At 46.3% G+C, this 20646-nt stretch overlaps 1 protein-coding gene across 1 annotated transcript; it reads right to left on the reverse strand.

Moving 5' to 3' along the window:
- Positions 1-874: 874 nt before the first annotated feature.
- WNT16 (Wnt family member 16) lies at positions 875-17795 on the reverse strand. The gene is made up of 4 exons (XM_005305661.4): positions 17425-17795; positions 17067-17305; positions 10723-11009; positions 875-3638 (listed from the first exon to the last, which is right to left on the reverse strand). The coding sequence occupies exons 1-4, from the start codon at positions 17793-17795 to the stop codon at positions 3174-3176; spliced, it is 1362 nt and encodes a 453-aa protein (XP_005305718.2). The 3' UTR covers positions 875-3173.
- Between the last annotated feature and the right edge of the window lie 2851 nt (positions 17796-20646).

Here is a 20646-nt window from a genome sequence, read left to right on the forward strand (position 1 = left end):
ATCAGCCCATGTTTTTTCTGAATCCAAACTAGCATATATAATTAACATAGTTTGAGTTTAAAAAAGAGGTCATAATTAGTCTTTGTTTGGAAAAAATGGACCTGTGCCATTCTTCACAGCTTTGCTACTTTTCACAAATTGCTGCTCCGTGCTTACAAAGACGACAGAGGGAAGGAATATGACTGAGATAAGCAGCTTCTCCCATGTAATGGTCGAGATGGAGTATCTCTTTCTACTATCCTTTCTTTAATTCAATTTAGATTTGGGGGAAATCTATTCTTTAAGGAGAAATTATATATTCTGCCGCTCTATGGTAACAAGAGTACTGTAATCCCATATTTTATAAATTATCATAGCTTGCAGTTATTATGCAGGAAAAACTCCCATTATGGAATCCCTGTCACTGGTGGTTGGTAAGATAAACATCCATCAGGGATGGTCTAGGTATATTTAAACCTGATTCAGCCCAAGGGAATTGACTTCTTGAGGTGCCTTAGAACCCTCTGCTACTGTGATTAAAATGAGTAGGTGAAATCCACCTCTGAGCACAGGGCCAGCACAAAGCATGTGAACCGTGTATGTCACACTCCAGCCCTCAAAATAGAGTTAGGCCTTGGCAACTGTGGTGAATTTCACCAAACTGGAATCTTTCTTGGGTGGTTCTGATGTCAGTAAATGTAGTTTGCTTCTTTAGAAAACCTCATATGTAAATCTAACAGGAAATATGAGAACAAATCCAGTATCATCACGTACAAAAAAAATAACATAAGTACAAAACAAATGGAAGTGTTTGTTGTTTTCTCTAGGTTTTCCTCAAACAAATGAGAGTAAAGGCTGAGATTTTCAAACCTGGCAAAGGGACCTCGACACCCAATTAAATGAGAAATTTAATAAAAGTTAATGAGAATTAGGCACCCAAACAACTTTGAAATTCTAATTTGTTTTTAAAAATTACAGTTGATAAGAGTCCATTGGTGAAATCCTAGCCTCGCTGACGTTATTGGGAGTTTTGTCATTGACTTCAATAGGGCCAGGATTTCACCCAGCGAATAAGTTGTAAAGCAAAATTAAGAGGAAAAGAAAAATGTAGCGAATATAATTCAATTGCTCATTCCAAAAATTAAATTCTCAGTGTGTCATAATAGGTGTATTTTAGCTGTAGTATCTAAAAGTGCCCTGCTGATAAGAAATAAGTCATTTATGTAATAGCTCAAATACATGTTTTTCACCTTACCTGTGTGAATAAAAGTCAGATAAAAGCTACTGCAACAGTAACAGAACAGATCTAAGCAGCAAATGTCAAACATTGTAATCTTATGTTAGTTCAGGGAACTTAATATACATGCCTTTAAAACCTTTTCTATAACTTGCATAATTTAAATATTTACAAAATATAAACTTTATCTTATCAAAAATACATCTTTGTATATTTCAGCAACCAAAACCCTTTCACACAATGCTTTTAAAGCAGTATTTAACACATAATTACATACAAATAAACAATGAGCACCAGATGCATTTCATATACTACATGGCACTCTCTGCACAGTTGCTGAGCAAATACTGTATGTTCAACAGTTGAGCTTTGAATCCACATTTCTTTCAGCAGTGTGCAGGAACAAGCTATGCACGGGTCATGCCTAATCCCTGAATGGTTCCCATCCTTTCACAGATGTAAATAACAATGGGCCAAAAATGGGGAAAAAATAATACCAGTAGAGTAAGTGGCTCACACCATTAAAATAATCTATCAAATACATTATGCATTTGATCTTGTTTTATAAGCAACAGTGGCTGGGGAGTGATCTATTGAAATATTCTAGCTACTATATCTGCAAAGATATTCATGGTGGATAGGTCCATCAATGGCTATTAGTCAAGCGGGTCTGGGATGCAACTCTGTGCTCTGGGAGTCCCTAAACTATGACTGCCAGAAGCTGGGACTGGATGACGGGACGGAACATTCGATAAATTGCCCTGTCCCATTCATTCCCTTTGAAACATCTGGTACCAGCCACTGTCAGAAGACAGGATACTGGGCTAGATGGATCATTGATCTGATCCAGTATGGTCGTACTTATGTTCTTAAAAGCAGGAGGGAAAAAAAGTTCTGTTTTTGACATTTATTTCCCTTTATGATAAATTTCTCCTGGTTTGATCCTGCATGTGATGTGGCTGAGGATTAAGAGAACCACAGCTAAGCCACCACCAAAACAGCTGAAGATGGTGACTTGTTAATTTTGACCCACCAGTACAGTAAGCTGAGGGCACTGGGGCTAAAGATAGGGGGCTGGCAAGAACACTGTGCCCCACACATATATGAGACCTGGAGGAGCTGGCTGCAGCAGTCTGTTTCCTTCAGCTACCATTCTGTCCTACACTGCTGCCCTCCTTTCAGTTGTTCTAAGCACATTTGAGTACTAGGCTTGTGAAAATACTAAAAATGGCAGCTACTGTGCACACTATTTGCATTCACTAGAATGAACTCCAGCACCGATGGCCTGGCCATGCCCCATCTCCACCCGAAATATACCCATTAGCCCCACTCTCCCAGGTACTCAGCTCACATTACTGAGCACCACCACATTTACACTACATGACTGCCCCGCTGCACAGTGGCTAATAAGCACTGCATGTTCAACAGGAGAGCTTTGCATCCTCATTCCTTTCAGCAGCATGCAGGAAAAAGGCATACATGGGTAATTCTAGTTCCTGAATGGTCCCCATTATTAAACAGATGGGAGTGAGGACTCCATGACACCTCTCACATGTCCAGTATCCTTTCAGCCTGTGGCCATTAAAAGCCAATACCTCTTCTTGACTTGTTTCCATTATATTTATTGACAACATTAAGGCAATTCTTGATCATCATGTTATGGCTGTTGCTGATGCAAAGTTTAATACCCCTAACTAGCTGTGGAGGTACATATTCAAATATGTCACTTATTCACCTGGACTTCTCAGAAGGCATGGCCTTTTTTGCTGTTACTTTATCATTTTGTGCAGGCTACTATTTGTCTTGAGTTGCTCTTTCAGTAAGAAACCAAACTGTTTGGAATACAATACATTCAGTGAGCTCTGTTACTGAGACTGATCCTCTTGTTATTCCACCACAGGAGGAATGAGTCCTGTTCAGCAGGAAGGAGTTGCTTCGTTTTCGGAGGCAGAGTATCTCATTTGCAGGTATGAACATCAGTCATGCTCTCACATCTTCTGCAGCGCACATAACAGCACCAGACAAACTTGCATTCGCACCTCTCCACGTGTCTGACCACGTGAGTGTTGTAACCACGGCCACAGCAGAGGAGGTTGCAACCATCTGGTCCCTCTGAAGTGCGGTTGCATTCCCTTCCCTGTGTTCCAGGAATCCCAAGTTTGCGATCCTCTACACAGTAGTTGGGTGACTTGTTTATGTAGAGAAGATCTTCCTTGCGGATTGGTATTTTCCGCTGGGTTTTTTCTTTCCTGCGTAGCTTTTTCTTCAGTCTGTCTGATACCTGTATACTGTTCTCATATTTATCCTTTAAATACTCGCCAATCTTTTCAAATGAAGACATAGTTTTCCAACAAGTTTTCACGGCACAGGACCCAGAAACTCCGTGACAACGGCAATCCACTGACAACAGCTTTGCTACAGCCTGAAAACAAATTGAGACCAACATTCAGAATTTAATTCTACCATATTCCCTCATTCATTAAAAATACTGCTCATTCGCTAGTAATCCATAGGTCTCTGAGCATTTTACTGATGGGGAAACAAGGGCACAGAAGGGACACATTTTTAGTGGTTACTGTCTCTGGGTACCTAGCTTGAGACATGCACAGGCCTGACTTTTTAGAGGTGCTGAGCACCTGCAGCTCATCTTAGCAAGACAAAATAAGTTGTACGTTTCCATTATTACTACTTCAAAATTGACATTTATGCCTTTTTTTTTCATTCTGAAGGATTCAAAGTTTCCCCTAAACTACATATACTTAATCATTCCACCCATCGCTGAAATGCAGCCACCTCTTGAGTGGAACATAGCAATGATGTTTAACAGTGCATAGTTTGGGAATGAGAGTGGATTTAGCCGAGGACATTTAGATCCAGGGTCTTAGGTTAAGTCCCAGGTGGTTGTCACACAGGCAGGATCAGGCTCTACTGTTGTAGGTAGGTAGGGTAGGTATTAAGTTAGGTTTGCCATTAACATCTTTTGTTTTCAATGCATTTTTTCACTGCACACAAACACTAGCTAACATATTTTGATAGTGTAACTTATCCACATTGTTTATAATGTTGCAGTATTTTAGAAATATCAGTAGAGTTAATACTTTCCTTTTTGAAGTGCTTCTGTTGGGTGGAATAAGTTTGAAATCCTTTTCAGACACAAGACGACTTAATAAAAAGTGTCTGCAGGGCAAAGGGTGTCTGCGGCCTTAATTAGGCTTCTGCAGCGCACACAAGAACCTAGGCAGAGCTTATATTGGAGCCAGCCTCGAAAAACTGTAGACTGTAAACAAAGCACTAACTTCCTACAGCTGGGACTGCAGCTCAAATCTTTAGCAGACAGTGAGTGGAATGGTTTCCCCTTCAATCTCTCATGGATGGTCCTATGTAGAAGTAAACAATGAGGTGTGTCTACTGCTACACGTGACACAGCTCTGGAAAAGTTTAAAAAACTATCATATACATCAGGGGTGGGCAAACTTTTTGGCCCGAGGGCCACACCTGAGAGGGAAAATTGCATGCAGGGCCATGAATGTAGGGCTGGGACAGGGGGTTGGGGTGTGGGAGGGAGTGCGGGGTGTGGGAGGGGGTGCAGTGTGCAGGAAGGGGCTCAGGGCAAGGGGTTGGGGCAGAGGAGGGGTGCAGGGTGTATGGGGGACTCAGGGAAGGGGCTTGGGTGCAGGAGGGGGTGCACAGTGCAGGAAGAGGCTCAGGGCATGGGGTTGGGGTAAAGGAGGGGTGTGAGGTGCAGCAGGGGGCTCAGAGCAGAGGGTTGAGGTGTAGGAGGGGTTCAGGGTGCGGGCTCCGGCCCGGAGCTGCTTACCCGCAGGCCGGATCGAAAGCCCTGAGGAGCCGGATCCAGCCCATGGGCCGTAGTTTACCCACCCTGATATACACAGACTTAGCAAAACGATGAAGCCCACATTTTTTTTAAACCTCTCGATTAGTAACACTCTATATGGATTCACTGGTAATTGGTGTGGAAAAGTCCATATTATAGTTATCTATAGTGTATCTAACTTGTTCCTGTCCTGCACTCCCATGACAAATGTATACATTTTAATCACTAAACAATTTACTGATGAAATTTTTTAAAGCACCAGTAGCTGGAGAGTACTAAGAAAGGCTGATTTTTAAGACTTAGTAATGGAGCTACAAGCTTCTCTTTAAACTCTTTATTAGCGAAGTAGATACATTTTTAAGCTACTAATGCATTTACCCTGATTCATAACAACTGAGTGTAAAAGGGACCTTGGGGTAAGCCTACAGCAGACTAATAAGGCAATAGAGTCTGGCGTGTTTTCCAGTTTTGTATCTTTACCAACAACACGAAGATCTTAGGAGAACTCTGTACAGGAACACACACTGCCACATAAACTACGGAGCAAATTCTTCAGCATCCACAGGAAAAAAAACTTGTCCTCTGTTTACTCAAATCCCTCCCAAAGACCCACTTCCTCCATGATGCCCACAAATACTCACCCATGTCCATCACATGCCTTCCCCATCCTAGCATTTATAAAAGGAGAGGAACGATGGGGGGGGGGAAGGAAAAATACCAATTTAACACCTTCCTCTGGGTTTCACAGCGACTCTTACTTTATCCTGCAGACTGATCAGAGCCACTGGAGCCCTGCCCCCATGCAGAGCCCCAGTGACATCAGGGGCACTGCTCTATCCTCAAAGGGCAGATTTAAGAGTCAGGGTCTTAGGCTGCAAACTCCAAGGACTGTCTTTATTTGTGTCTTGACTGGCATCCCCAACCCCCCCAAGTTTAACAAATGAGTAGTTGTTATAATTTGGTGCAGAGGAAGTGATTTGTCCCTGCCTTAAGTTTTAACATTACGGTAAATTTGGAACAAAAAATGAACACATTTTTATCAGGGTGGCTGAAACTTTGGACCCCGCCCTGACTAGGTCCCGTTGACTTCAGTGGGAGTTCAGGGCTCTCAGCACATTGCCAGATTGAGCCCAGAGTGATACTGAGGGCTGCACTGGCAACGTGCCTGGATCTTCAAGGTCACACCTAATTATGTATAACTCCACAAACATTATTAAAAATACACATGACCATATTTGCTTGGACTTGTACCTTCCTTGGTGCATGAATAGAAATTGCTTGTTGCTTGAGGTCGCTGGTAAGTCAAACAAGTGAGGCATTCACAGAGCCATTAAAGAGGAATAGCAGGCGTGAGCCCTGACCTGTTAGAACCATTAGTCAATGCAGACTGAACCTAGTGAACTGGGAAGGAGATGCAGGCAACATTTCAAGACCCTGTGGGCCATATCTGGAGCTGGAGGCTGCTATGTCCAGGCAGTAGGAACACCCAAACTGCTCCTCTGCAAGAATGGGGTGTAGGGCCTATGTCCTGACCACTCTTGGGCATTCCCAATTTACAATAGTCTTCCAGTAACACTCTGATTCACCACTGCAATTACGGCAGATACTTGTGTTCTCTTCCTCACTACTTATTTGTATAGTCATAATCCTGTGTTTGTATCTTCAGAATCAGTTGATAAGGAAATGATTGGGTAGTCACAGCTTTGGCATTAAGTCTTCACTATGATTAAGGCAGAGGAGACGCTGGGCTCTGAGAGAAAAGGGCCTTTGTTACAATGTAAATAACCTGAGAAGCTAACAAAAATGACAAAGAAAAACAGAAACCATATAGAGAATGTAAACAGTAAACCTGTTTTACAAAGAGATTCTATTTCAAAGTATTATCCTAGTTACCATTATTATTTATATGTATCATGGTAGAATGTAGCATCCCCAAGTAGACTGAAACCACATTGTGCTAGGTGCTGTACAAACATACGCCCTGATCTTGCAAATAATTTCACAAACTTCACTTTCCACACATGAATAGCCCCATTGAAGTTAGTGGCACTACTCTTGTGTGTAAAATTAAGCATGTGTGTGTTTGGAGGATTGGGGCTATATAGATGAAAAAAGGCAAAGGAATGATGTGAGCCTCATTCTCACCCCTAGTCCGGTATCTAAGTGTTTCTGATTACCTCTCCCCAGGGTGCTTCATGATGTGGGATGCACCTTCCTTATTAAAGTGTGGTTCTGCTCTAAAAGGTGACTGCAAGGATAGCATTGTGAGGCTGTGTATTCATATTCTGACTGCAACAACAGATTGTCATGAAACAAGCTTCTATGCACGAGGCCAAACTTTGGTGCCTAATGGTAAACATCTAAACGAAAGCAGGCCAGATTGTGACAGGATGCTGGAAATGATGGTCTGGTGTTTCTGCCTAATCTGAGGGCATTTCAAGGTACAATATGTTCTGAACCACTACAGCTAGAAACTCATGCCATATGGGCACTGTCACATGCACTGCAGTGTTTTTATGGGTTATGTATGTACACCTCTACCCCAATACAATGCTGTCCTCGGGAGCCAAAAAATCTTACCGTGTTATAGGTGAAACCGCATTATATTGAACTTTCTTTGATCCACCGGAGTGCGCAGCCCCGCCCCCGCCCCCCCCCCCCCCCCCCGGAGCGCTGCTTTACCACGTTATATCCGAATTCGTGTTATATCGGGTCGCGTTATATTGGGGTAGAGGTGTATGTGTATATACAGAGAAGTGAGGTGAATTTACTGTTTGTGAAAGGTGCTATACTAGTGGCTGAATCCTTTTTAGACCATACACTCTGGCTTATAAGCAGCAGCCCCATTTGGAGCAATGACAGGACAGAGTAAGTACTTCAGTCTACACCCACTCAATCCGCTCTGCTGATGCTGTCACCAAGAGTGCCAACAGGGACTGTGGTTTTGATGACAGTTACCTGGACCTTGATAAAGCCATCACCTCATTTCACACTAAGCAGGTGACATTTCATTCACTATCAGACCAATAACCAATTCCAAACAGCTCCATTAGCCATCCTCTGAGCCATCCTGTCCCCACGTCATTATCTAATATGTTTGGAGCCAAGAAGTGCAATACACTTGTGAGTTCCTCTGACGATCTGTCAATACAATATTCTGATGGGTCAATTAATATATTCCTTTATGGGACATGGAACCTTGTGAGTTCAGACTCTCAGTTTTAGCCTGATCATTCCCTGAGGTAGGAGAGGTTTGCACCCACCCCCAAGAGAAAGGTGTGAGGTTCCTTCCTCTGAGACCCACCAGAGACCAGGGAAATCCATATGGAAGCTGCATGCTGCCACATCTCCCCTCCCCAGCACCACAGCTCCTGTGGGGGCAGTGTTCTCATAATGGTCCTGACTGCTGCTGCCTCCAACTTCCACTTAACAAGAGGGGAACAGTGTATGTTCATTATGAAAGAGTCAAAATTAACATACACTTGGAATTTTCATGGGATTAGGGAGCAGACTCCTGAGCCTAACCCCTCCTGTCACCAGCTCACTTGTACCCACTTATTTTCAAGAAGCATCCAGGGAGAAGTTTCTACAGTGTTTTGAAGAACAGAGATTGCATACGATGGACCCCACCCCACCCAGATCCATTCCTTTTTTCTTCTTTCCACTTGTGAAACCAGAAGGGAGCATTTGGCTCCTAGTCTGTCTAGATATCTGAAGTATCATAATATCTGAGCACCTCACAATCACAAGTCTATTCACCTATGATAACACCTGTGAGGTAAGACAGAATTATTTCCCCCCATTTACAGAAGGGCAGTTGAGACACAGGGAAGCTTAGGCCCTCAACCTCAAAAGTATTTAGGTGCCAAACTCTCACTGGCATTTGGGAGGTAGGTACCTTAATACCTTTGAGAATCTGGGCCTAAATGACTTGCCACAGGAACTCTGTGACAGAGCAGGGACTTGAACCTCGATCTTCCAAGTCTCAGCCTAGTAAACACTAGACCACTCTTCCTTTTCCATCTTCCAATCCTTCCTACTTCCAAGTTACATGTCCTATAGCAAACTAGGATATCAAAGCTTAACCATAGGGTTCTGAGTAGAAATGGGACAGAAACTGGAGTATTCTACACATACCAAAACCAGTACCAGTTATTCCAAATGAACAGTGTCACATCATTCCCTGGAAGACTGTTCTTGCAATGACATGGCATCTGAAACACGATGGTATTTATTATGAAAGGTCATAGGATAGCACAATATCTTGCAAAACCTCCTTCTTGTAGGCCCCAGAACACGAGTTTCAATTCTTTCCAACGTCTATTTAAGGATTTTGAAATTAGGACAATCAAGAGAATTTATGCTGATATTTTACTCACTAATACCATGGTTAGAGTAAAATCCTAACTGCAAATAATGAGGGCTGCTTTCTCTTTCACTTTGCATAAAGGCCGCAATCTTTGCTTTACCCTACAGCTCACAGCTAAGTTGCAAAATATTTACTGTATGGAAATCACACAAAATAGTCTGCATACTTTCTCCAAGGGTATTTAACAACAATTCCAGCTCTGCTGCAAAAACAGTGTGGCTAAAGATTATTAACTGCTACAAGCTTGCTATGGGTGAAATTTTTTTTAATACAAAAACCAGTGCTGCGCTGTAGAAAAATGCAGCATGCACTAAGGTGTGTGCACGAAATGATTTTTACAGTGCTCTTTTCTGTGCTATACTGCAGAGCTCTGTATTACAAAATGCCTGCAATCCTGTAAGGTCCTAAATTCCTAGATTCTCATTGGGGCAGATTCTGCTATCCTTATTCACACAAAGTGGTACCTTACTCTGCAAACAGTCCATTGATTTCAATAAAACTACCCTGGGCTTATCTACACTACAGCCACACAGCTACAGCTATGCTGCTGTAGCATAGATGCTTCCTACATTGATGGAAACAGCCAAGACAAGGGCTACCTCAACCTAACTATGGTGCTCAATGCTAAAATTTTCAATTTAATTTTTAAATGTAGGTAGAGCTTAGAGAGTGATAGGCAAGTGCCTGATCATTGCAGATTGTGGACCCTAATCCTGATCCTGCTGAAGTCAATGGGAGTTTTGCAACTGATTTCAAAGCTCATGCTGACTTCCCTGAGAGTTGTGGGTACTCAGTTTCTTTCAGGAAACTCTGTCTAAAAATGCTTTTCCGTGGGTCTATATAATAGCATGTAATGCACTGTGGGCAACAAAGTCAAGAGTAATTTTTTTAAAAAATAGACTATAGCAGCTAAAAAACCTGATGTCCACTCTGTCAACTCACAGAAAGGTTAAAAAAAAAATGCAGCCCACTGTATATAACAGAAAGGAAATGAAGCCACAAGCATTATTCTGAGAAGGGTGCAGTTAAATTTGACTAAAGGAGGGGCATACAAGATAAAAGTCTACTGCACTCCAAATTATTTTGTGGTTTTTAGTTTTTAACTATAAAGTGAGTTAGACAGATGATAGCCTGGATTTTTAGCCTCAGTTTTGAAATTCTTTGCTCTGGAGATTTTAGTTTGGCTCTTGCCATGGGACCAATCCTTGTTTGCAGTCAGGATCAGGCCTCTTTGCATTAATGCCACTTTGGGCAGTTAAATCTAACAAGCATTTGGTTCGATTTCTAACTTCTAATGCATACCTGCCTTCCAGCCTCGTTATTGTGCAGGTTCATTGAGATCAGTCCGTTCCCGTCTTTTCCAGTTATGTTCTTAATAGGCCCATCTAAGAACTTTCTGCTAAACCACATTCCATAATGGATGTCATCAGAGCAGCCACCCCAGTGCCAGCCTTCAGTGGCTGAGCCACCATTTTGCAGATTTGTATCACAGGAGCACTCAGTCATATTTCCTGCACTGCATGATCGAGTCACTGAATGTACAAGACCTGCCGCCGTCACTGCATATATAAAGGCTGTTTCCTTGGTGCCTAAAAAGAATGCATGGAAATGTTATTTTAGAGATTAACCACACTGGCCACTATTCGTTTTCACAAATGAATACTGATTTGAATAAGGAGAAAATAGTTCAGATCATGGGGTGACCCAAATCTCACCCATGCACACCCAGGATCATAGTGCTGCCTTTGTACAGGGCCAGATCCCACTGTATACCACCTTTAAGAACCTCAAGGCTGTTCTAATTTACAAAGGGTGCAACAATCACAAGAAGCTGAAACCACAGCCAGGAATCAGAGAGGCATAACGGTGTTTTGGCCATACTCCCTTTTCTCTGGTAGGCTGGCATCAGGGCCGGCTCTAGGTTTTTTGCCACTCCAAGCAAAAAAAATTTTGGCTGCCCCCCCCCCCCCCCCCCACAGCCCACCAGTGCCCCACCCACCCGCACCCCCTGCCGCCCCAGCACTGGGCTCTCTCTTCCCCCCCTGCACCCCCTGCCACCCCAGCACTGGGCTCCCCCCCAAACATGGGATCCGCTACCAGCACACGGCAGCCAAGCCCTGGCCCAGCCGTGACTCTGTCCCCATGCGGGTGGAGCTGCTGGGCGGCGCGGAGTGGGAGTACTTCCAGGTGGCAGTGTGGCTGCAGGGCAGTGCAGAGAACACGGCCCCCTCCCTAGGCTTCGCGGCGCTGCTGGTGGCCAAGGTGGATCAGTTTGTGCTCACCGCCCTCACCCCTGACATGCTGGCAGCTGAGGACCTGGAGAGCCCCCCGGACCTGCTGCTCTTCAGCCTCACCGCGCCCTGGCCCAGCCCCGGTGGACGGGAAGGCGAGGATCTCCGGCTGCGGGGCTACCTGCTCAGCATCGACGAGCCCAGCCGGCCGCTCATCTCTTCACACACTCCGGGAGCCCCTCTTGCCACCGCCGCAGCCCAGGCTTGGCTCCAGGGGACCCCGCTTCCCTCCCTCCCCGGCTCCTCACACACTCTGGGCAGGGCTGCCCAGAGAATTCAGGGGGCCTGGGGCAAAGCAATTTTGGGGGCCCCTTCCATAAAAAAAAGTTGCAATACTATAGTAACATGTATTTTGAAATGTAAAAAATAACTAGTGAAATAGATTCAAAAATTAATTTGTAATAATTTGAAAATACACTAAATACATTATTTTAAAACATTAAATGCTTTAATGATATGTATACATTTGCAATTACATAATGGGCTGTTGCTGGGTGATGGTGATGGTTGGTGCCAATGGGCTGTCGCTGCCTGGGGGTGGTGCTGCTGTTGTCCAGGGCTGGGTGGGGAGCTGGGCTCTGGGTTGGGGGGTACCTGGCTCACAGGGGCTGGGCTCAGGGCTGTGGGGAGATGGGGTCGGGGGGTGTCCGGCTCAGAGGGGCTGAGCTCGGCGCTGGGGGTCAGGGTTGTGGGGGATGGGGTCGGGGGGTGTCCGGCTCAGAGGGGTTGGGCTCGGCGCTGGGGGTCAGGGCTGTGGGGGGGATGGGGTCAGGGGGTGTCCGGCTCAGAGGGGTTGGGCTCGGCGCTGGGGGTCAGGGCTGTGGGGGGGATGGGGTTGGGGGGTGTCCGACTCAGAGGAACTGGGCTCGGAGCTGGGGGTCAGGGTTGTGGGGGATGGGGTCGGGGGGTGTCCGGCTCAGAGGGGTTGGGCTCGGAGCTGGGAGTCAGGGTTGTGGGGGATGGACTCGGGGGTGCCCAGCTCAGAGGGGCTGGGCTCGGAGCTGGGGGTCAGGGCTGTGAGGGATGGGGTCGGGGGTGCCCCAGCCCCTTTCCATGCCGCTTACCCCTCTCCCAAACATCGCTGCAGCCACCTGGTGTCTCCAGCGGGGCCTGAGTTCCCGCCGCTTGGCCGCAGCTTGCAGCCCCGCCCCCTTACCGGCTGAGATGCCGGGGGATGGGGGAAGACGGAGGTGGGGGGAGCCTTGGACATACTCATGGGGGCCCCTGTGGGGCCCGGGGCAAATTGCCCCACTTGCCCCCCCTCCCCCCCCGGGCGGCCCTGACTCTGGGAGCCCCTCTCGCCGCCACTGCAGCCCGGGCTCGGCTCCAGGGGGCACCGCTTCTCTCCCTCTGCGCTCCACACACACTCCGGGAGCCCCTCTCGCTGCCGCCACAGCCCAGGCTGCAGCGGCCGTGAGAGGGGCTCCCGGAGTGTGTGAGGAGCGGGGGGGGGAGGGGAGGGAAGGGAAGGGAAGACTCGGCGCGGCAGCAGGACCCCATCTGCCTCCCTGCATCCCAGGTGCCGCTTCCCTTTCCCCCCACCCCCACTCCTCACACACTCCGGGAGCCCCTCTAGCCACTGCCCGGGCTGCAGCGGCCGTGAGAGGGGCTCCCGGAGTGTGTGTGTGTGGGGGGAAGGGAAGCGGCGCCCGGGATGCAAGGAGGGAGATGGGGTCCTGCTGCTGCTGCGGCACCGAGTCTCCCCAGGGCAGCGCTGTACAGGGTCCCGCCGGGCTGGGCAGGGGGCACGGATCCCAGCTCGCGCTGACAGCGCGAGTGGCTGGGCCAGGGCCGGCTCCCGGCAATGCCGCCCCAGGCAAAAAAATAAATAAATAAATAAAAAATGGGGGCCGGAGTGCCACCTCTTAGAAAGTGCCGCCTCAAGCACATGCTTGGAGGGCTGGTGCCTAGAGCCGGCATTAAAAAGGGGAAGTGGCATAAAGCCCCAGTGCTATCTTTATGCCACCAATGGATGATCCTTGCCCTGGGGCAGTGGTTCCCAAACTTTAACAACCTGTGAACCCCTTTCACTAAAACATTAAGTCTTGCAAACTCCCTCCTAAAAATGAATATTTCCAGGGATTTTCTCCTTTACCTGAGTATAAATTATAAAAGCAGTAATCTTGGAAATATAAAATTTGTTTTTCTGACATGCTTATTACACACTATTTATTATTAATTATTATTTATCATTACAGTATTTTTATTACATAACAAAAACAGCAACACTCTTCCAAGATCTCACTTTCGTAGGTTGTATCACTTTGAATAAGCCTGTTATAAGACAAGGTTCCTATGTTTCATCAAGGAGTATCAGATGTGAAACAGCATGAAGGTATTTAAGAAGCCAACTCAAAGAGTTCCTCCTACACAAGCATTCAGGTCTTGAGCAGTCCAGGCAAACAATGCATGTTACAACAAAGCTTAAACTTGCTCTTCATAATAATTTAAAAAACAATACTAGCTGCCTATTTAATTTTTAAAACAGCAAAAAATATCCCCCTTCCTTTCCATTTCTTATAAGGAGTCTTGAAGTTAAATCTCCTCAGTGTAATAGATATGCTTGCTTTGATCTGCTTAGCTCTTGGAAGTCCAGGGGCCGGGCCGGGCTGCTGGCCCCATGCTGCCCGGGATCCCTAGGGACAGCTCTGTCCGCCATTAGGGAATTTTCTCCCAAGAACCCCCATAACATTTCGCGAACCCCCCAGGAGTGCACTAACCTCATTTTGGGAACCACTGCCCTGGGGTGACTCTTCTCATGCTGGTTAAGCCAGCTTCTGAGCCAAATTCTTCTGGAGGTGTGGCATAAACTGACTGCCCCAGAGAATCTGGCCTGATATCTTTACAGGCTCTGGTAAGGTTAGCACACTATTAAGGCCATCTAAAACATCCTGCCATCAGTTGAAGCACTACTATTTTCTCCACTGTTATAAGAGAGAGTTTTAGTTATCCACAATGCTCACTGAAAAGGAACTTCATTTCTATTAAAGTGTTTTGATGGCACCAAAACAACTTTTCCCTTAAAAAAAAAAAACACCAAAGAGACTATTCACACTAGCAAAGACACTCATGTGTAAGTATCTGCAGGGTCAGTTCCTAAGTTTGGGCCTAACTGATGTCCATAGGAGTATTCACATGAATAAAGTTATTCACACAGGTAACTGCAAGGATGGCCCTTTCTGAATTTACTTTACTTTGTATTGCTTATTTTTAGTTATTTATTTTGTGGTTTATTTCTGGAGTGCTGTATGATAGCATTTGGCAACCATTACATAGGGACAAAATACAATCTTAAACTACTGAATAAGGACCTGATTGTGCACTCTTCATTCAGGCAAGTAGCGTGGGATTGAACCCAAATCCTGCGAACACTGACATGGATGAGTAACTTTATGAATGGGACTTCAGTGGGAATACTCATGTGAGTAAAATGAACCATGTCAAAAGTATTTGGGAGCAATGACACTACTCCCTGTGTGTGTGTGTGTGGGAGGGGGGGGTCGGTGTCTTGGTCATCACTTATTAACAGTATTTAAAGCCATAAACATTTGGCATAAAATAATTATATTAAAAGAGAATGTGTTCTAGTGAAACACATTTGAAAATAATTGTGTTTAATTGGTAAATTCGGCCCAGACCCTACATCTTGCTCAACTAAGATAGATACCAAGTCAGCGAGGCTCCAGGAGAGCATGGAGAGAGCTTCTTGCAGGATCTGATGCTTTCATCTAATATAGACAAATTACCCCCGTAATGATTCAGCCAATTCCCATTGACTACTCACATACTTAAAGCCGGCATGTGCTTAAATACCTTGCTGAACTGAGGTCTTGCATTCTAATTATTGTATTAATGAAATATGTTTAAAATACTGTGATTATAACACAACAAATAAAACAAAAAAGAGCAATGAGAAATGTTTAAAGAATTAAGACAACATAACATTTGGGTTCCTTTTTTTTTTTCCTTATTTACACTGTACATGGTACATTTCTACACTGATACTGTACCCATTGTGTGCACTTCTAAATAAAACAATCAAATGATTTGCTTGAAATGTTGTTTATGATTGCTCAGTTAATTTCAACATTGTGAAACAAAGGGATTAAAACTGCACAAATATTCATCTCAGAATATTAATATTTAAAACAACAGTTTTGCCATGCAGGAATGTAGCAGATCAAAATTAAACAATTACAATAAGCTATGACAATTTGGGAAATCTGAGCTTAGGTCTGGTCTACACTGCAGATTTCAGCCATCCCTCCCCTACCCATCTGCTACCCCTAGCTTAGACACAATACATTACTATAAACTGTGATTTGCACTGATGCAGTTGACCCTTGCTTGAAATCAGAGTAAACTGCACTGGTGCACATCAAGGCTTATGGTGTCTTTGCCTGTCTATGCAGAATTTCACTTGGGGGTTGATCCTGCAATCAATAGGAGTTTCTCCACTGACTTGAGCAGCGGCAGGATCAAGGCTTTCGCGGCTGTCTAGAGCTGGCTGAAATCAGGGCAAATCTCCAGTGTAAACTGGGGTGGCCAGCAGTATATAAAAGAATTTAAACAATATTGCACCTGATTCTACCCTCACTTATACTGATGTCAGCCAGGTGTAATTCCAGGGAGTTGCACGAATGTAAATGGAGGCGTTGGCAAGGTCAGATCAGATTCAGGCCCCTTGTAAAGTTGCATCACGTGTTTTTTCCCCACCAGAACACAACAGCCCAGGTGCATGGTGAGTTACACCAGCCAGCCATTCCCCCGCTGGAGGCGGACACCTGCCAAGCCCGTCTGAAGATCAGGATCAAAGCAGCTGTGTTCTGCGGGCGAGGGGGCAGGCTGCTGCCAGTGCCGCTGGCCGCCTTTTGCCAGGGAGAAGGAGGAGGAGGCGGCCGCGGGGTCCTTTAGCGTGTCCGTAGACTGGTTATAAGCAAAGTATCTGAAGAGCAGCTGGTGGAGGGGACACACGGGGGGGGGGGCGCTGGCGGCCCCCGGGATTCCCCCCTCCCGGCCCCGCTGCCCTCCACATGCGAGGACAGCTGGGGGGCGGGAGCCTTTGCTTGTCTGTGCAACGTTCGCACCTCCCAGCCTCTGGCTCGTCCCCGCCCGGCGCCCCAGTTTAGCCCCGGCACATGGGCGGATCGCGCCCCCCGGGAACGGAGCTGGAGTAGCGGCCTCCGGCGCCCCGCTGCACCCCAAGCTGGGCTAACGCAGCTCGGCGGCCGCCGAACCCCGGCCAAGGCGCCAGCGCCTTTGCCCCTCCTGGCTGGCGGGCACCTGGGGGCGCTCAGCGGGCTCGGGACCCCCCGCCCCAGTTGGGCGCTCTCCGCCCAACCCCCGCGGACTCACCGCTGCTCAGCTCGGCGCCGAAGACAGAGAAGGCGGCGGAGTCGGGGGGCAGGAGGGGGCAGTCCCAGCGCTCGTGCCTGAACTGGCTCCGGCACTCCTGGATGCCCAGCCGCGCGCCCTCGCGGATGCTGGGCAGCAGGTGGGGCTTCCTCTTGCACAGCTCCTTCTGGCGGCCGCTCAGCGGCAGCCCGGCGCAGCCCAGCTTCTCCGGGACCCCGAAGGAGGCGATGCCCAGCCACCTGCGGAACCAGCCCGGGAGTGAGAGCCAGGCAGCCGGAGTCTCTCGGCCACAGAAATGCCCCCTCCCCCGGCCGCCCCGCCAGCCCCATCGCTGCCCGCCAGCCCGCCCCCGACTCACATCCAGTTCCCGTGGGCGCAGCAGGGCCAGAGCGCTAGCAGCAGCGCTGCCCACCGCACGCACAGGCGAGGCAAGTCACAGCCAGCCCTCCCCATGGAGGCAACCCGCCGGCCCTGCCCCGCACAGCCCGGGCCAGCAGGTGACAAGCCCCGGCGGCAGCTTCCCCTTATTCTGCCTCTTTCTTTGCTCCGAGGCCGGAGAGAGCAGCCTGGGGGCAGCCGCGGGAGCGCAGGGCTGGGCAGAGGTGCCTTCGCGTCAACGTGAGCAGGTTCCTCTTGGACTTCTCCATGCCCAGCCTTCTCGGGCCCTCCAGCCGCGCCTGGCCGCTCATTGGCCCGCGGCAGCTCATGAATATTAGAGAGAGCGCCCATTGGTCCGGCGAGCTCGCGGGGCAGGGGGTTGGCAAGGGCTCGCCATCCAGGGGGCGCTCCCGCGCGGGATACAGTGTCTGAAACCGTCTCCAGGGGAGAGGCAGGGTTCGCTCGGGGAGACGGACGCGGCGTCTGTGTGCGGGTCCCGGCCTCTGATCTGGGAGAAAGCCAAGGGGCTCGGCTGTGCGACAGGTGTCCCCATAGCGCCCAGCTCCGTAGAATGGACTGCACTGAATGCGCTTCCCTTCCTCCGCAGGACTGGCTGGTGAAGTTGTTTCCCTTTGATGGGGGATTCTAATGCCACCAGCGCGTGTGACAATAAGGGTGGAGTTAGGTGGCTTATAAAGGAGACACTTACTAACACTCTGTATTTTAAACCAGCAATGAGGGGAAAGGAAGGGAAGACAAAGTGCACCATACATATATTAATAATAATTTGCAGCTACTTTGCATTTTATTCAAGGATCCACACACACTTTACTAACATTAACTAATTGACCCTCCAGTTCTGCATGAGGGTCCACTTATGCAGCCCTTGACTTCAATAGGACTCCACACAGGTCCAGGGATCCAAACTAGTGGATCCCATTCCAGTAACAGGGCCTTACTTTTGGCAAGGGGGCATCATTATAACTATTCACAGGTAAGTAAACTAAGGCACAAAGAGAGTTGGAGACTTGACCAAATTGTCACACCATGTCAGTGCCAGAACTAGGCATAGAAGTTGTCAGTTCTGACTTTCAGGTCCTTCTCTTTTGCTGCCACTGCCTCCTTATACCACCTACACATGTTCAAAAAAATTGTCTGAGTAGGGTAGTGGCTCTTCATATACTTAGCAAAAATAGGTCTTGTTAACTAGCTGAAAATAACTTTGCTAAGTAATGAGCAACTGAATTAATTTTGTATAACATAAGTAAATCTCTAAGGATATGACATACAAAGAGGGAATCACATAAATTTGGGTGCTCCCTCTGACTCTTTTCTCATACAGAGATGTGCTGAGGTATCTCAATAGTGTATTGGTACTGGGGGTATGCTAAATGTACAGTATAAGCTGTCTTCCACTTCCTGCATGTTGGCCTGCTTGTAATGACTCTCTCTAGTAAGCTCTTATATAACCCGATGAGTTACTTAAGACTCTCAATAAAGTTTGTTCCTCTGTTCAAAATTTTAGTCTTGACAGAAAACCTGCTTATGGATGCAAAAGAACTCAGTAAAGAGGGAGGGAAGTGGTCACAATATCACACTGGCACACAGAGGGCAGGCCAAAAAACAGGCCTAAACCAGCTAAAACTATGTTGCCTGTGTCAGAGCATTATTTAATTATTTCAGAACGTATGGTTTATTTTATTCTTGTTGCTGCTGCCTGGCTCAACCTACTGAAATTGATTCAAGACCCTGATCTAAGATCAGTGTAGTTCTCACTCCCTTGCTTTTGATCTGGAATATAAATATGGCATCTGTCCTGAACTCAAGCAGGCTATCGGTATTCTCTCTGCACTCTGTCCTTAGAATGATATAGATTTTTACATGTAAATATCAGTAAACATCAATTTCACAATACAACACACAATCAAAATTTACAAATAGGCAAAGAAAGAAAAATACTGCTTGAGAACTTAGTTTGATTTAAGGTTATTTACTCTGTATATTTTGAGGTGATGTTTGGCAATTTGTGTTTTAACAGTTATAAAGCACTAATTTTTTGAATCTCAATGTCTACTGTCAATTATTGTCTGACACCCCCCATTGCCTGACCCTCCTATAATTTCCTGCAACTGTAAACATTCATAGAATCATAGGACTGGAAGGGACTTTGAGAGGTCATCTAGTCTAGTCCCACTCATGGCAAGACTAAGTATTATTTAGACCATCCCTGACAGCTGTTTGTCTAACCTGCTCTTGAAAATCTCCAATGATGGAGATTCTACAATCTCCCTAGGCAATTTATTCCAGTGCTTAACTACCCTGAGAGTTAGGAAGTTTTTCATTTAAATAGACAATCCATAAAAAAGCTTAAAAATAAACATTGATATTATCCATCACATTTATAAAAAAAATATTTCTACCCAGCCTACATATATCACTGAATTGCATGTGTATGTTCTCTGGAGATTCCAGAATCCTATAGTTATAATAACAACTCACACCACATATGGTATTGTCTTTGAGCTGGAAAATTATTAACCTGTGATGGCTCCAATCATACTTTTAGATCTGAAGTAATTGAAACCTGACTTTTTCCAGGCCATAGCCTACATCTATTGCTAGGCTACAATCACATCTCTTGTAGCCAGGGATTCTGTTTGAGCATATTGACCAATACAAGTGATTGTATTTGCAATTTACAGAAGCGTGCCATTTTTCATAGATGTAAAAAATGCCAGAGCACCCATTTAATCATTTATGGCTAGATTTTGATACCTTTACTCATACTGAGTAGGACCTTACTCCACAAATAGGCCCACTGAAATCAGTTGACTACTATTGAGTGTGAGTAAGGGGATCAAAATCTGTCCCTCTATAATTCTGATCCCCATAAGGCAAATGAGACACTATTAATCTTAGGCATTACAGGTAACCAAATCAGTGTGAAGTAGTGAAAATGAGCCAGAATCAGAGCTGAAGTATTATGTGTAGCCTGAGTGAAGTCAAGCATCCAAAGTTACTATACACAACTTTACTGAGCAGGCAGATTAGTGGGATCAAAATGTTCACGTTTTCCAAGTTTAAAAGCAGACAATTTGTTTTCCTCAGGAAGAGACGGCAAAGCTGAGTGGCATTTCCTGATTGGACAATTGCTAAATTATTGTTTCATTAAACAGCTATATCATAGTCCCTGTGGAATGGC

Source organism: Chrysemys picta, chromosome 1 (assembly GCF_011386835.1).
Source record: "Chrysemys picta bellii isolate R12L10 chromosome 1, ASM1138683v2, whole genome shotgun sequence".
Taxonomy (NCBI): Eukaryota; Metazoa; Chordata; order Testudines; family Emydidae; genus Chrysemys; species Chrysemys picta.

What these genes read in the sequence shown, in the direction of transcription:
- WNT16 (XM_005305661.4), bottom strand. Translation starts at nt 17,795, where the DNA reads ATGGGCGCTCTCTCTAATATTCATGAGCTGCCGCGGGCCAATGAGCGG. An exon ending in TGCGCCCACGGGAACTGGAT is followed by an intron (nt 17,306 to 17,424) that starts GTGAGTCGGGGG and finishes CTGGTTCCGCAG; the next exon opens with GTGGCTGGGCATCGCCTCCT. An exon ending in ATAACGAGGCTGGAAGGCAG is followed by an intron (nt 3,639 to 10,722) that starts GTATGCATTAGA and finishes ATTTGTTTTCAG; the next exon opens with GCTGTAGCAAAGCTGTTGTC.